Source organism: Onychostruthus taczanowskii, unplaced genomic scaffold (assembly GCF_017590055.1).
Source record: "Onychostruthus taczanowskii isolate IOZ18803 unplaced genomic scaffold, ASM1759005v1 scaffold22, whole genome shotgun sequence".
Lineage (NCBI taxonomy): Eukaryota > Metazoa > Chordata > Aves > Passeriformes > Passeridae > Onychostruthus > Onychostruthus taczanowskii.
The window spans coordinates 637105-652178 of NW_024499462.1; the positions used below are offsets into that span (position 1 = coordinate 637105).

Below are 15074 nucleotides of genomic sequence, written 5' to 3' on the forward strand. Positions count from 1 at the left end.
GCTAAAGAAAATAACCATCAGCACATCACGGCACCTCTGAGATCACTGCTCAGTCTCATTCCCCAAACCTCTCAGATAAGCACTTTGTGAATGCCCTAAGCCCCTTTTTATTTGGATTTTACACATTCTCCACCAGAATCACACACTGGGCTGCCTGGCTGGTAATTTCTCTTCAGGATTTATTAATTTCTCACCTCTCAGTCACTGAAAGGAAAAAAATAATGCCCAAACCCAGCCACATTAAAAATGGGATTAATTACAATTTTTATTGAATTCAAAACCACTAGGAATGTTTTTTCCTTAGGGAGATGTCCTTCCAGAACCTGGAGGGAGAAAGATGGAAAGAAACTATTTACAAGGGATGGAGGGACAGGACAAGCAGGAATGGCTTCCCACTGCCATAGGGCAGGGATGGATGGGATATTGGGAATTAGGAATTGTTCCCTGGCAGGGTGGGCAGGCCCTGGCACAGGGTGCCCAGAGCAGCTGTGGCTGCCCCTGGATCCCTGGCAGTGCCCAAGGCCAGGCTGGACACTGGGGCTTGGAGCAGCCTGGAACAGTGGAAGGTGGATGGGCTTTAAGGTCCTTCCCACCCAAACCATTCCAGGATCCTAATTCTGGTGTTTTTCACCACAGATCTGTTGGATCTCTTTCTGATCCACCTTGATGGTTTTAGGCGTAGCAGTGGCAGACCTGAGACAGCAACAATGAGCTTTGTGTCACTGAGGAAGGCACAAAAAATCCCCCAAAAACAAAAACCTCAAAACAAACCCCCCCCCCAAAAAAACAACAACAACAAAAAAAAAAAATAAAAGAAAAAAAACAAAAAAAAACCAAAAAAAAACAAACCAAAAAGAAACCAAAACAAAAAAAAACAACAAAAAAACCTCCAAAACAAACAAAACAAAAAATGAAGGAAAAAGAAGGAAAGCAAGTGGAAAAAGAAAGGCAATGCAGTGCCAGCCAGGAATATCATGAAGGCTCCTCTCCGCACCCTGTGCTCCAGTTAAAAGCAGAACATTTTAATCAACTGCATTCATGTGGTCCAAACAGAGAGAAATTTCAAAATCCTCTAGAGACAGGACTAAAAAAAAAAAAAAAAAAAAAATCATATCAAGCAGAATCATCATTTTAGGGATGCTTCTTCATGATGTCAAGGATTTCCCGGTACAAAACCTCGGTGGCATCGAGGCCCAGCACGAAATCCATGTGGTTCCAGTGGGGGATCAGCTTGTGGTGCACCAGGTTCTTGACCTGGGGGAGGAGGAGGGCGGTGTCCCGGGGGTCGGCCAGGCAGTCCTGGCCCGCGTTCCAGATGGCCGTGGGCACCTCCATGGTCTGCACGTCGTAGAACGGAGCGCCGGGCTGAGGAGAGGGAAAAAGGGATTCACAGGGAGGAGATGGAAAAGGGGATTCACGAGGAGCAGAGGGAAAAGGGGCTTCACGAGGAGGAGAGGGAAAAGGGGCTTCACGAGGAGGAGAGGGAAAAGGGGCTTCAAGGACGGATAGATGGAAAAGGGGCTTCACAAGAAGGAGAGGGACAAGTTGTTTCACAGGGAGGAGATGGAAAAGTGGCTTTAAAAGAGGAGAGGGAAAAGGGGCTTCACAAGGAGAAGATGGAAAAGTGGTGCCACAAGGAAGAGATGGAAAAGTGGCTTCACAAAGAGGGAATGGAAAAGTGGTTGCACAAAGAGGAGAGGGAAAAGGGGCTTCAAGGACGGATAGATGGAAAAGGGGCTTCACAAGGAGGAGAGGGAAAAGTTGTTTCACAGGGAGGAGATGGAAAGGTGGCTTTAAAAGAGGCGAGGGAAAAGGGGCTTCATAAGGAGTAGGTGGAAAAGTGGTGTCACAAGGAAGAGATGGAAAAGTGGCTTCACAAAGAGGGAATGGAAAAGTGGTTGCACAAAGAGGAGAGGGAAAAGGGGCTTCACAAAGAAGACATGGAAATGTGGATTCACAAAGAGCAGATGGAAAAGGGGCTTCATGAAGAGGAGAGGGAAAAGGGGCTCCACAAAGAGGAGATGTTGCTGGACTGCAACAAACTGTGCACTGTTGGTAGTCTTTGGGAATTGGGGGAAATGAAATCTGGAACTCCTTTCTTCTGGAAAGGAGAGGAATTTCAGTAGGGATGCAGCAGAGTCTGACGTGCTCTGATTTAGCGAATTAATTTAATTGATTAATAATTAACTAGTTAATTAATTGAAATTAATTAGAGAATTTGTTCTGCCCGGCTAGAAATTCTAGTTCTGATTCTACAGATGGTTTGGATAAGGAGGTAGAACTTTGGCTGCCCCGATTTTGTGCTGTTGGATCATCCTGACCTCCACAGGCCCCCCCAGCCAGCCCTGCTGGGTTTGTGGTGACACTTCACCAGGACTTCCTTCAGTGACAGCAGGGAGGGGGTTGGAAACAAGTTTTTGAAATTAAAATGTTTCTGGAGGGTTTGTTTCACCTCCACACCCTGAGGACTTGCCACGAGGTGATTTGTCAACAACAGCTCTCATTACATGCACTGTAATTAATCCAGTTGAGAAGCATGCTGCTTTCTGAACAATTTTTTTTGTTTGTTTAAGGAAGAAAGAAGCATTTTTTTTCTGTTCCAAGATTTAACCACTATTTCAGAGTAGAAATTTTTCCCAATATTCACCCTGGTGTAACTTGAGACTTTTTCTATGGAAAGTGGAAAGCATCTAATTTAAAGTGTTTTATTCCATCTAAAAGCTATTTGCAAAATAAAGTTGAGAATGGAAAATGCTGTTGTTGCAGGCAGAGATCCTGACTTCCAGTTTGTGAAGAGAGGAATGCATTAAGGGGAGACACAGCAGGCATACATGGGAAGAGAGCAGGGAAAGGGAAGGAAGCACCTCACCTGTCTGTAGTGAAGGCTGTTGTACACGTGCCCACCATCAAAAGCTCTCAGTGCCCCACCATGGACTCCCTGCAGCAAATTCAGACATGCAGTGAAATCACAGTAAAATCTGAGTGAAATCACAGCTCTCTGGGGGTGCAGTCAACCCTCAAAAGTTAGTTTTCACCACTAAACCGGCAGGATTTTCCAAGCGTGTGTCACAGGTTTGGCCCTAGATCCAGCACAAGTAATTATTGTTGTGATTTTGGACAAATGGGCAGAGGTTATGCTGCTAATGTTTGTGGATAACACCAGGATGGGAAGAAATGAAAATGTTCTGGAAAATGGGTTTAGAACTCTAGGTATTCCTTGTGGGCTGGAGAATTGGCCTGAAATGGCACAAAGATGGAAGGAGCCTCTGAACAGCTCTTGTCTGACTGGAACAGGACTATCAGCAATACAAGGTCAAGGTGGCTTGATCCCTCCACTGGGCAGCAGCACTTCAGAAAATGGAGTGTGTGTTCTTGCTACAAACCCCACAGAGTTCTTCTGGGGTCCCTGAGCAGGAATTCCACACAGGGAAGGAGCTGTGCCCTGAGTACAGCCTGTGGCACACAACTCAGAGAATGTACACGGGCTGAGCCTGCAATCTACAAAAAATGTGCAAATTTTTAGCTTGGGGAAGAGAAAAGGAGCGCAGCAGAACACAACTGCAGTGTCAGAGGGCCCTGGTGGTGACTGTTCTCATGCCCACGAGGGGAAGAAGGAGAAATAATCAGCTTTATCAGTAATAAGCTTAATTGGCTGCTGTCCTGATGCACATCTGCCACAGCCTGACCACCAATGGCACTGGGGCTGCAGGGCTGGAGCTGGTTTGTAACAAGAGCCCTGCAATGTGCCTGCTGTGGATGCAGCTCCACGTGTTCCTCCTGACAGATCCACTCCTCTGGAGGCTCCAAAATCTGCCGAGCGTTTTACGGAGGGGTGGAAACAAAACCCACAAAGACCTGGCAAAGGTCTGTCTTGCAGCAAGCAGCACAGCAGGCTGCCCACAAGGGAGCAGGGACACTCTGCTGGGCACGGGAGGGAAGCTGGGAAGGTTTACCTGCAGCCAGTGGATGATGTTCTGGACTGAGGACCCCGCCGGGGTGTGTCCCATGTACACATCGAATCGGCTCTGCAAGGACACGAGCACATTTCACATTTCACAGCATTCACTTGGCTCTGCAAAACAGGGCATTGCCAAGGCTTTGGCCTTCTGAAAGACCCTCTGCAGATTGATTCCCACGTACCATGTTTGTGTTCTTCCAGTTAAACCCGAAAACTGTAGCCAGGATGTGCTTGCAGACCTTGGAGCAGACGCAGAACCTGGAGAGGATCAGCTCCCCCAGGGCAGTGTGTGGCAGGAACTCCCTGGTGCCAAACAGCTCCTGTAAAATCCCAAATGTGCTCATCAAATAGGAAGTCTGGTCATGCTTTTCCCCAAAGCACCAGCACTTTACAACTTCTATTTTATCCCCATGTTAAGGTTGCCCATAGTGAAGCCTCCCTTGCACCCCATTAAATGATTCTGCTCCTTGTTTCTTATGGGCATGATCTCTTAGAGCCTTTAATGCTCTTGTGTTAAATTCTAGGGCTCAGTTCACAGCCCCTGCATCAGTTTTATTCACAAGAATAATTCTGCCAGAACATTTTGGGGAGTGAATTCAGGACAGGACTGAAAGGTTCTGCAGTGAGATGTGTTTTCCTTCATTATAAAACAGAGTGCAGAGCTCCCCTCTCTGTAAATGACTTGAAATACTCCACAGATAATTTCACAATCCCTACGAAAAACATTTTGGCTGTGCGGAACATAGTGCAGACCAACCTTAAGCCCAGAGTCAGAAAAGAATGAGAGTTTTCTAAACGGGCTCTGAGAAAATATCACCGTGGTCACAGGTGAAAGAGCAAAGAACACCTTGATTTTCCGAGCCAGCTGGGGCATAGTGGAAAAGGCTATAAAACCTGGGTGGGGGGAAAAAGTAGAAAAAAAAAAAAAAAAGGTTTAGTCTTTCAAGACGTTAATGGACATAGTTTAATTTCAGTGAGTAATTTTACAAATCTGAGAGGAGATGTAGACTTCCTGTGCTGTCATCAGAAGGACCCACTCACCTATCGTGGTGCCTTGGGAATGGCCAATATAATAGAGCTGTTTCTGTCCTGTTTTCTGCTCAATAAAGCTGATCATGGCTGGCAGATCATATTTAGCCATCTCATCAAAGCTGCAGAAGGAAGAGGAGATGTGCTGCTGAGAGGGGCAGCATCTGCACATGCACAGCCACCACCAGCAAACCACAAAACCAGCAGGGAGGGCAGGGCCAGCCCACAAACTTCCTCATCCTACTGAGTTTTCCCGTGGGGTTTTCACTCAAAATAAGTTGGATGAGCTTCAGTCCAGCCTGGTTCACTCATCCCCCAGCTAGGGCAGCGTGACCCTGACAGAATTCAGCTGTTTCTGAGACCCTCAAACCCATTTACCTGAAAGCCCAGAATTCATCCTGTGTGGTAATCAGGACCTGGTGTCTCCTGGACCAGGTGTTCCCTCTGCTGTTTCCTATCCAGACATCGTAGCCAGCATCTGCCAGGATGAAGCCCAGGCTGCTGTTGGGCAAATTGGTGAGCCAGCTGCTGCCTTCTGAGAGGAGACCATGCTGCAGAAGTGCCACGGGTCTCACACCTGCAAGACAGGCAGCATGATGGCTCTCCTTATTTTTAATGATTTTGTTGACTTTTGAGACTGTTTGTGAAGTGCTATCCCCATGGCAGCCAAAATCTGTGTCGGTGTTACTCTAGATTTCATTTTAAAACCAGTTTTGCTAAGCTGCACCATTATCTTGGACTTTATCCCCAAAATCTCTGGAGGTGTTGGCAGAACTTGGGCTGCCCAGGGAGCTCTGTAGGCAAACACAGGGGAGCCTGGGGATGTGATAGGAAAAATGCAATTTTCATGGATCTAACCCTCCTCACAGGACAAGAGGATCCCCTGGAGGCTCCTCAGGGAAAACCAAACCAGTCTGCTGATCCATCAAATGGCTGCAGGAGCACATTTTGGGAGCCAGGCTCTGGAGAGAGCCCAAGGTGTGCCACCAGGGATTGCAGCCTGGCATTCAGTGCTCAGGGGTCCGTGAAGGGTGAGGAAACATCCCTGGCAAGGGATCAGCCTTCCTGACAAATTCTGATCCATCAAAACTCATGCTACAGATGCCAAGCCACGGGGAACCCTGAACACCCTCTTGCACAAGCCCTGGTATCCCAGTGGGTGGGTCAAGGTGTGTATGGCATCAGTTTTACCTTGGCACCCAGCATTTCCTCTCCCATGAGGAATTCTGTTGAGCTGAAGGATGTAGCCATCTTCTGTCACCACGTCATACTCCTCGCTGGGGTACCCCCAGAAGGAGACCATTTCACTCTGCAACAAGAAGAAAGCCAATAATTCTTGCAGTAAGGTAGAAAAATCATAGAGAAAGGCTCCATAAAATCAAGCCTGCTCTCCTGGAATCAGTGGCTGGCCTGGTCAAAGCCAGGATTTTACAAGTTCCCATGTGAAAGCAATCCTGGGGTGAGCAATTAGTTAACATAACAAGCTATTTATGGGTAAAAAATAACTTGCACCTGTATAAACTGTTTTTACACAGTGAAAACTATCTCTCACAAACAATTTCTCTGCATGTACACACTGAGAGTTTAAGTGACCAATCAATACAGAACAACAATTTGTTAACAACCAATAAAAGTAATTGGAAAGAAAGCTACTGACCAATTAGAGTCACACACAAGGTCTGTAAAACTGTATAAAAAGGAGTTATGTGAATAAAGAAGGGGCTTTTTTCAACCATGAAGAAAATGGAGCCCTGTGTGATTTATTCCCATAAATAATAACATTTTCAAGGCTCCTGCAAGGAAATCCCTAAATGTGATATTTCATTGTAATTATTTAATGGTGGCTGTTTCCTGGGCACTTCCCACCTCCTCTCCAATGCCATCATACTCACAATGTTCATCCCTGCTTCTGGGTTCTTTGGAGCTGGGGAGTTCAAGAAGCATTCCCCAGATGCCATCCCGAGGAACATGGACACCAGAGCTAGAGCCAGCCACATCCTCGCTGTGCCTGGAACAACACACCCACAGAGTCAGTGCCAGGGAGAGCAGGGCAAGGAGAGCTGAGGGCAGGGAAACAGCCCAGGTAGGACTCAGCCTCAGTCTGGTGGCCTGGATGAGCACCTAAAAGCGTTAATGCACATGGGGTGGCTCAGGGAACACAGCAGGGATATTTCCAGGGAGGTGGGGCAGACTTTCAGGAATTCCTGTACGAGGTGAGGAAACAACCCTTGTGGTGCTGTACAAACCACTGGGAACTGCAAGAGGTTAAAATCACGGAGTCACAGAATGGTTTGGGTTGGGAGGGACCTTAAAGTCCCTCTCATTCCAACCCCCTGAGGTTGCTCAGCCCTCCACTGAACACTTCCAATGCACAGAGGATGTAGAGTGTTGCTTGTCCTCTCAGTGACCATGCAGTGCCACTGCTCCAGTCTCCCTTCCAGGAAAGGGACAGCTCTGTCCCATCACCCTGTTGTTTGCACCACCTGTTGACACCACTGCCCAAACCTCCTCAGGAGGGAGAGGGAGGACAAATAAATTCCAGCACGGCCTTCCCTCCCTAAATAGAAATAAAATCATGAGAAGGAAATCTCTAACTTCTTGCCCTTCTCCTTGATCATGGTGTAAAAGACGAGAATTGATTACATTTAATTCAGAGAAGGACATTTTGAAGTGCAATTCTATATGCAGAATGGGGAGAGATGTATTTTCCAGCAGATCTGGACATCCCTTAGCGATACTGGGTTTAAGACAGCTTTAAAAACCCCTCACTCAATGTGCTGCAGACTAGCTGCCACAAGAGGTGGGGGAGGCTGATGGGAACAGCAGATTTTGCACACAGTTGTGGGCAGGAGGCATCACAGACAGGTACTGAAAGTCTGGCCAGGATTGCTCCCTCCAACAACTATAACACTGGACACCACAAGAAAAATTGGGCTGGAGCAGCCTCTGGAACCAACACAGCAAATGAGATTTTGGTCCCGTGTTCTGAGGCAAGCATGGGCTGGAAATGCCATGAGTGGGAAGTGCCATTCACAGGCACGTTTAGAATGCTTTCCCCACACTCACCTGTCCAGGCTCTAGCCATCCTTTCCCACACTCACCTGTCCAGGCTCTAGCCATGCTTTCCCCACACTCACCTGTCCAGGCTCTAGCCATGCTTTCCCCACACTCACCTGTCCAGGCTCTAGCCATCCTTTCCCACACTCACCTGTCCAGGCTCTAGCCATGCTTTCCCCACACTCACCTGTCCAGCTCTAGCCATGCTTTCCCCACACTCACCTGTCCAGAAGGGAAGGCAGCCAGCCCTGTGGAGAGGTGGCACAGCTCCTGCAGTAGGAGGCAGGGATGTGTCAGCCCTTGGAGAGGATGGGCAGTGCAGGGAAGAGATGCCCAGCCTGGAGGAGACGGAGATGTGGCAGTGCCAGAGGATGGGTTCTCACCCCTGGCTGGTGCACGGAGCAGTGCTCTGCACCCCTCTGGAGACAGCCCTATTTGAGCTGGCTGCAGGGTGGGGTGGCAACTGTAAACACCCTGGGATACAGAACATATAAATCATTAGGTGATAGCACAGTTTAGAAAGTGCAATTCCCCAGAATTTGTTTGTGGAGGCCGGTTAAATATTGTTTAGGCGGAGTCAAGTGACTGTGGATGTTTGGAGGTGATTTCCAGTGATAAAGTGGTTTAATTGGTATTGCTGAAGAAAGTTTCCAGCTTCCCATTTCAATGATGGTTTTATTTATTTATTACAAGAGACATAATTAAGTCATTGCAAGGAAAGATCAAAGTCTAAAATGGATTTCCCATAGTTGTGGTTTAGAAATGATGATGCTTCTTGTTATACAAAGATGCCACATGCGAGATGGAGATTAAATCCCAGGCAACAGCCTGAAAACATCTGTACTGGGTCAGGCTGGGATGGAGCTCCCTTTCCTCATAGCACAGGGATGGGACCCAGCCAAGTTGCCATAGCACACTCCATACCTTGTCTATCCCTTGACCCAGTTTTTCACTTTTGCTCTCCCAGTTCCCTCCACCTGCCCCACTTTGGGCTGGGGGATGGAGCTGTGCCAGCCCACCACAACACCCTCGTTCTTCACACCCTTACAGGAAGGCATGAGGAGTACCTGAGTGCCTTATCCTGCAAGTGTCCTGCCAACAGGGAGAGTTATCCCTCTCCATCACCCGTGCCAGGGCTGAGGCTGCCTCCTGCCCTTCTTTCCTAGATTGTTTTGCTGAGGAAATTGCAGTGAAAGGTCAGTAGGGAAAGGTGTCTTTGTCTGTCAGCCTGGAATGGGCCTGAGATATGTCCAAGGCGTGCACTTAGATTTGTCAGTTTGTCCCACTTCTATAAACACACAGTAGAACAGGGGTGTGTAATTTGGATTTTTGGAGGTGAAAGGTGACTTCGTTTTTGGGGTACTGAAGCTGAGTAAGAGACCTCTGGCTTTCACCTTCTGAGGAAACTGAACATGGAAATCTACACTCCAGGGAAAGGGCAGAGCAGCTCTGGCCACACTCATCTGGAGGCACTGGAAGGGGCAAGACAAAGGCTGCACCCAGAAGAGTCCTGCAGCACTTGAAGAGCAGGACATTGCCATATTTCTTACAAGGTGCTCCAGCCTCCTGAGGGTCATGTGCAGCTCCTGCTGAAGCACCACCACTGCAGAGACTGAATGGGATTGATGCCTCAGGTTTAGCTTTTATACTTTTCAGATTCTGTGCTGCTTTAGTGTGGAAGTCTAGGCATCATATTATGGGATGGTGAGCTGTTATAGAGTAGGGAGACAAAACAATTCCTTCTGTAGCTGGGAACCAAGGACAACCACCCAAATTTCAGGCCCAAGATGATAAACAACTGTGAATTGAAGAACAAAAACAAGCAGGATGGGACTTATAACCTGAAGGTATAATTAGACAATTAACTCAATATGCAAATGGAGCAGAACTTATAAAACTGAGAGCCCCTGTGAGCAGGTGTCCATTTTGTGACCATTTTGGTTCACTTTGGGTGCAGCCCTGGCTGGGCTCTTGTGCTGCCCAAGGTGGATCCATGGAGGAGATCCTTTTAATAAATCCCTACTTTATTCTTTAACTCTGTCTGGGCTCTGTTCTAGGTCAGCTTCTCAAGGCATCGGGATCAAGGAGAGCCCCTTGAACTTCACTGCATGGCCAGACCCTGTAAACTCAGCTCCATCCACCTCCTGCTGCAGGGTCACTGACAGCTCATCAGCCTCTGTGGAGGTCACCATCTCCACATCCTTCCCACCAGGCATTCCAGACTGGACGTAGCATCCAGATGTCACCTTCCTTGGTGGGGGTGACAACAGCCAGTGCCCCTTGCCTGCTCCTGTGGCCCAGGCCAGGGCTCTCCATCCTTGCAGGGAGAGCACATTGCTGGCTTGTATCCAGTGTTGTGCCTGCCACCCTTCCCAGCTCCTTTCCAGTCAGGCTGTTGTGCCACAGCTCCTAATCTGTGTCCCCGTGCCCTGCCCTCATCCAGGGCCAGCTGCCACCAGCACATACTTCAGGTAGGTGTTTAGCCCGAAAGCAGGCACATGTCACACATCCAAGGGTTCTCACCCAGCTCCTGCCTCCCTCTCTTGCACCACTCCTGCTTTTTTGCTGGCAGTCCCCACGTGCTCATCAGGTGAGCACAGCACTTTTTCCACTGCAGTGGAAACTTCAGCACTACCCATCATGCTCAAGCTTAATAATTGAGTTTTCTGTAAAATTACTGCCAGAGATTCTGCCTTAATTCTTGGTGTTCCTCTTTTGGCCTCAACTCTTTAAGTGTAATAATGTCTTAATACTGTTCAGCATCTAATAGGTGTTAGAAAGGATTCAAAGGAGACGATGGTGAAGGGTCTGGAGGGTCACACAGGGACTGGCTGAGGGAATTTGGTTTGTTCAGCTGGAGCAGAGCACACTGAGGTCAGACTTCACCAGGGGCTGCAGCTCCTCCCCAGGGCAGCCCCGAGCTCTGCTCTGTGACAGGGACAGGGCCAGGGAATGGCTGGAGCTGGGCCAGGTTGGAGATCACGGAAAGGTGCTTCTCTGAGAGGGTGCTGGGCACTGCCGAGGCTCCCCAGGGAATGGGCACAGCCCTGAGGCTGCCAGAGCTCCACACAGGGTGGGATTGTTGGGGTGTCTGGGCAGGGCCAGGAGTTGGACTGATGAGCCCTGTGGGTCCCTTCCAGCTCAGGATATTCCATGGTTCTATGACTCTGTGACTGCTTTCCTGCCTGCTTCCACATGTGAGAGACTCTGCTGAGCTCACTGGCATGCCGAGCTGGCAGTGACAATCCAGGTGACCACTCAGAGCCATCAACCATTCCCAAGCACATCTCCCACACAGAGCCATTCAGTGGCCAGTGGGTCAAATATTATGAGGTTTCAGAAATCTCCTTTTCACAAAGACACCAGCAATGGTGGTGACAAATGGTGGTGACAATCCCCTGCTGAAGTACAACCCCACGGGTCCTCTGGGAGACAGCAGAATCTGGATGGATCCACAGCAGGCAGGGACTAGGAAAAGGTGCCAGCTCTGCAGGAGGTGCTGAGGAGGGGACACAACCTCCTGAGGCTTCTTTTGGGGGCAGCGGTGTTGAGAAGAGAAAACCTCCCACAAATGGGAATCCACAGCTGTAAACTCTCACATGTTGGACAGTCACTTATACAGCCCATCTTTTATTTTTGTGAAAAAAAGTGCCAGGCCGAGCACATGTCCTCCTCTGTGAGGGCCCCACAACACATGGGAAGGGGAGACAGGGGCTCCCACCTCTCTCCAGGAAGAGCCTATTAAACAACACCTGCCCTGAGGTCAGCTCGGAGCTCCCTTGGAAGGGGAGCACCACCGACACCTGCCTGTGCCTCGGGCACAAGAGCTTCACACCTCTCTGTAGATAAACACCTCTGCCAAAGCGTCGGCTTCTGGTGTCCCCCATACCACAACGATCCTATCACAGGTTTTCTGGAACATCTCCTCCCACCCGCGCAGCTGGGTAAGGGCAGCAACCCAGATCCTTCCCCAGCTGCCCACTCTCAGGGCTCTGGGCACGGGAGGTTGTTTTCCTGAGGCAGAGGCATTGCACAGTGTCACCACGCAGTGTCACCACGCAGTGTCACCGCCCCTCAGCACTGTTTGCTCCGGGCCCAGCATCCCGCTTTCCTCACAGCCAGCTACGGCTCCTTGCAAAACAGCAGCGCCTTCTGGAAGGTGTCACACCCACAGCTCCTGCTGGGAGCACCTCCAGCAGGGCAGGAGTGGATAGGGCAGGGGCAGCTCAGTGAGGGTGGGGCAGACCCAGCTCCGGACCGCTGGCAGGTGTGTGTGACACGGGTGTGTGTGTGACACAGGTGTGTGTGACACGGGTGTGTGTGACACAGGTGTGTGTGACACGGGGGTGTGTGACACTGGGTGTGTGACACGGGTGTGCACAGGAGTGTGTGACACCAGTGTGTGTGACACAAGGATGTGTGTGTGACACAGGGGCGTGTGACACAGGGGTGCATGTGACACGGGGGTGTGTGACACAGGAGTGTCTGTGTGTGTATAGGTGTGTGTGACACAGGGCTGTGAGATGTGGGGGTGTGTGACACAAGGGTGTCTGTGTGTCCAGCTGTGTGCACCAGGCAGGCTTGCACGTACAGGGTGTGTGTGTGTACAGGTGTGCACATACAGGTGTGTGCTCAGCACAGGTGTACCCGTACAGAGGTGTCAGTCCAGGTGTGTGCCCAGCACAGGTGTGCCCATACAGAGGTGTCAGTCCAGGTGTGTGCCCAGCACAGGTGTGTGCCCGTACAGATGTGTGTGCCCGTACAGATGTGTGTGCCCAGGTGTGTGCCCAGCACAGGTGTGTGCCCGTACAGATGTGTGTGCCCGTACAGATGTGTGTGCCCAGGTGTGTGCCCAGCACAGGTGTGTGCGCGGGTTCCCGCGCGCGCACACGTGCGGGCTGTAGGCGTGGCTATTCCCCGCCCCGCCCATGGGCGTGGCTCGCTCCCGGGGGCGCGCGGCAGCGCGGGAGGCCCCGCCCACCGCGGGGCGTGTCCCGGGGCGTGTCGGTGCCGCTGTCACCGCGGGTGCCCGGCTTGCGCGGCGGCCATGGCGCGGGTGCTGGTGGTGGGCGCGGGGCTGACGGGCGCGGCGGGCGCGGCGCTGCTGCGCGGGGCCCCGCGGGGACAAGTGGCCGTCTGGGACAAGGCGCGGGGCTCAGGTGGGTCCGGCGGGGCGGGGGAGCCCTGGCGTGTGGTGTGGTGGCGTGTGTAGTGTGGTGTCATGTGTGGCGTGTCGCGCAGGGGGCCGCATGAGCACGACCCGCACCGACCGCGGCAGCGCTGACCTGGGCGCGCAGTTCGTCACCTGCGAGCCGGAGCTGGCGGGGCCGCGGCTCAGGTGAGACCCGCCCCATCCCGTCCCGTCCCATCCCATCCCGCCCCAGCGCTTCCGTGCCGGGTCGGGAGGGGTTGGTGGCCCGGCGTGGGGACACGGAGGGACCCCGCTGCTGGGGTCCGTGCTCTGGTGCTTTAACCCCTGCCAGCCCCCAAACCCCCGCAGCCGCTCGCTCGCTGCCCTCTCTGCGGGATTTGCGGGCAGGAGTGGAGGGGTGAAAGCCGGGAAAGGTGTAGGTTAGGATGAAAGGTGCAGGGGTAGCTCGCCTGTACCTTGGGGAAGGGGACGGAGGTGTAGCAGCGGTGTGAAAATGCAAAATTTGCCTGGGAAGCAGCGAAAAGGCAGGTGCGTTTCGGGCACCTGAATATTCCTATGCTTCGCAGCGGCTGTGGAGTTCGTGCTGCTGTTCTGAGCTTTAGGGAAATGCTGTGTATTCCTCTGCCTCCTGCCCAACTGCTGGTAGTTCCATCACAGGTAGCCTTGCTCTCAGGTAAAATGCTAGGCCCAATGCAATAGCAAGGCAGTTTGTTGTTTTATTGCTGCATTTATGCATAACCTGCCTTAAAGTGCATCCTATTAACATTCTGGCTGGTCTTTACTTTGATTAAGAAACAGAGCGAGTTTTCATGTGTGTTTCCGTGTATTCATCTGTATTTCCTGTGTATTTCTTCCTTTCTAGCTTCTACGAGGAGCTTGTCACTCACGGCATCCTGAAGCCACTGACCGCTCCCGTGGAAGGAATGGTGGTGAGAGAAGGCTCCCGCAATTACGTGGCACCCCAGGGCATCTCCTCGGTTGTCAAGTACTATTTGGAGCAGTCAGGTAATGCCTTTGGATGCCTTTGTGTGAAGGGAAAGGTTTTAATGGCTGTGTTTTTGGCGGTGCCTTTGAACGGTTTTTTAATTTAAATCCCTGATGAGGATGTTGACGCTCCTCGTTGGTTTATGTATGTCTGGAAGTCGCTTGGGTGGATAAACGTGTCTGTGAGCTCGGTGAATTTCCGAGTCCTGCAGGTATAAAAATCTTTGTACCAACAGAACATCTGCTGTGTAGCTGGGGGCAGAGGGGTGAGCTCCACCCTGTGTTTTGGGGAAAGGATGTGAGCCTGCTGGGTGGAGAGTCCTTTGGGAAATGAGTTTAAACTCTCTAACTACTGCCTTAGATGCCATGTGGCACAACCACGTGTGCAGTTCAATGACTTATTTAATCCTGTTCAGAGAAGTTTGAGCTGAGAGAATAGTCAAGCTTTGGCATTCCCTGCAACTGATTTCATTTAGTTTTTTAATCAGCTGGTTTTTATACCCTAACCTTGTAAATAATTAGCTATATTCCTGCCCTCTGGCAGTGGGGAGCCATTCCCCCTTTTCCCCCTTGTAATAACTCTCTCTGTGTGCATTTTCCCTGTGGAATTCCCTGCTGTAAGGTATTCAGCTGCTGCTTTTTCCCACGCAGGTGCAGACGTGTCCTATGAGCGGCACGTAACTCACATCTCTCTGCGGGATGGCAGGTGGGAAGTCTCCAGGAAAGCTGGGCCCCCGGAGCAGTTTGATGTGGTAATTCTCACCATGCCTGTACCACAGATTCTCCAGCTGCAAGGTGACATTGTGAACAGTAAGTTTGGGCCCTCAAGGTGGCAGGTGTCGAATTTAAAATAGCATTTGAGCATCTTGTGAAGCAAAAAATAACAGTCAGCGG

General features: G+C 50.7%; 2 protein-coding genes across 3 annotated transcripts in view; one reads left to right on the top strand and one right to left on the bottom strand.

The window, feature by feature from the left end:
• Window positions 1-1131: 1131 nt before the first annotated feature.
• On the bottom strand, window positions 1132-6984 carry LOC121336182 (lipase member K-like). The gene is made up of 9 exons (XM_041405108.1): window positions 6880-6984; window positions 6179-6296; window positions 5366-5564; window positions 5000-5109; window positions 4716-4852; window positions 4141-4278; window positions 3954-4025; window positions 2870-2938; window positions 1132-1365 (listed from the first exon to the last, which is right to left on the bottom strand). Exons 1-9 carry the CDS (start codon window positions 6982-6984, stop codon window positions 1132-1134), a joined length of 1182 nt encoding a protein of 393 aa, XP_041261042.1.
• A 6095-nt stretch (window positions 6985-13079) lies between these two features.
• The window catches only part of RNLS (renalase, FAD dependent amine oxidase), a 55292-nt gene continuing 53297 nt past the window's right edge, over window positions 13080-15074 (top strand). For both annotated transcript variants that reach the window (XM_041404924.1, XM_041404923.1), the window contains exons 1-4: window positions 13080-13203; window positions 13286-13382; window positions 14059-14201; window positions 14832-14990. In XM_041404924.1, the coding sequence (XP_041260858.1) occupies window positions 13092-13203; window positions 13286-13382; window positions 14059-14201; window positions 14832-14990 (511 nt within the window). In that variant the 5' untranslated portion in view covers window positions 13080-13091. The remainder of the gene's footprint in view (window positions 13204-13285; window positions 13383-14058; window positions 14202-14831; window positions 14991-15074) is intronic.

Excerpts from the sequence above, each read along its gene's own strand:
- LOC121336182 (XM_041405108.1), bottom strand. The coding sequence starts at position 6,984 with ATGTGGCTGGCTCTAGCTCTGGTGTCCATGTTCCTCGGGATGGCATCT. Across the intron at positions 4,853-4,999 it reads TTCCCAAGGCACCACGATAG|GTTTTATAGCCTTTTCCACT; the intron begins GTGAGTGGGTCC and ends CCCCCCACCCAG. Across the intron at positions 1,366-2,869 it reads ACAGCCTTCACTACAGACAG|CCCGGCGCTCCGTTCTACGA; the intron begins GTGAGGTGCTTC and ends CCCTCTCCTCAG.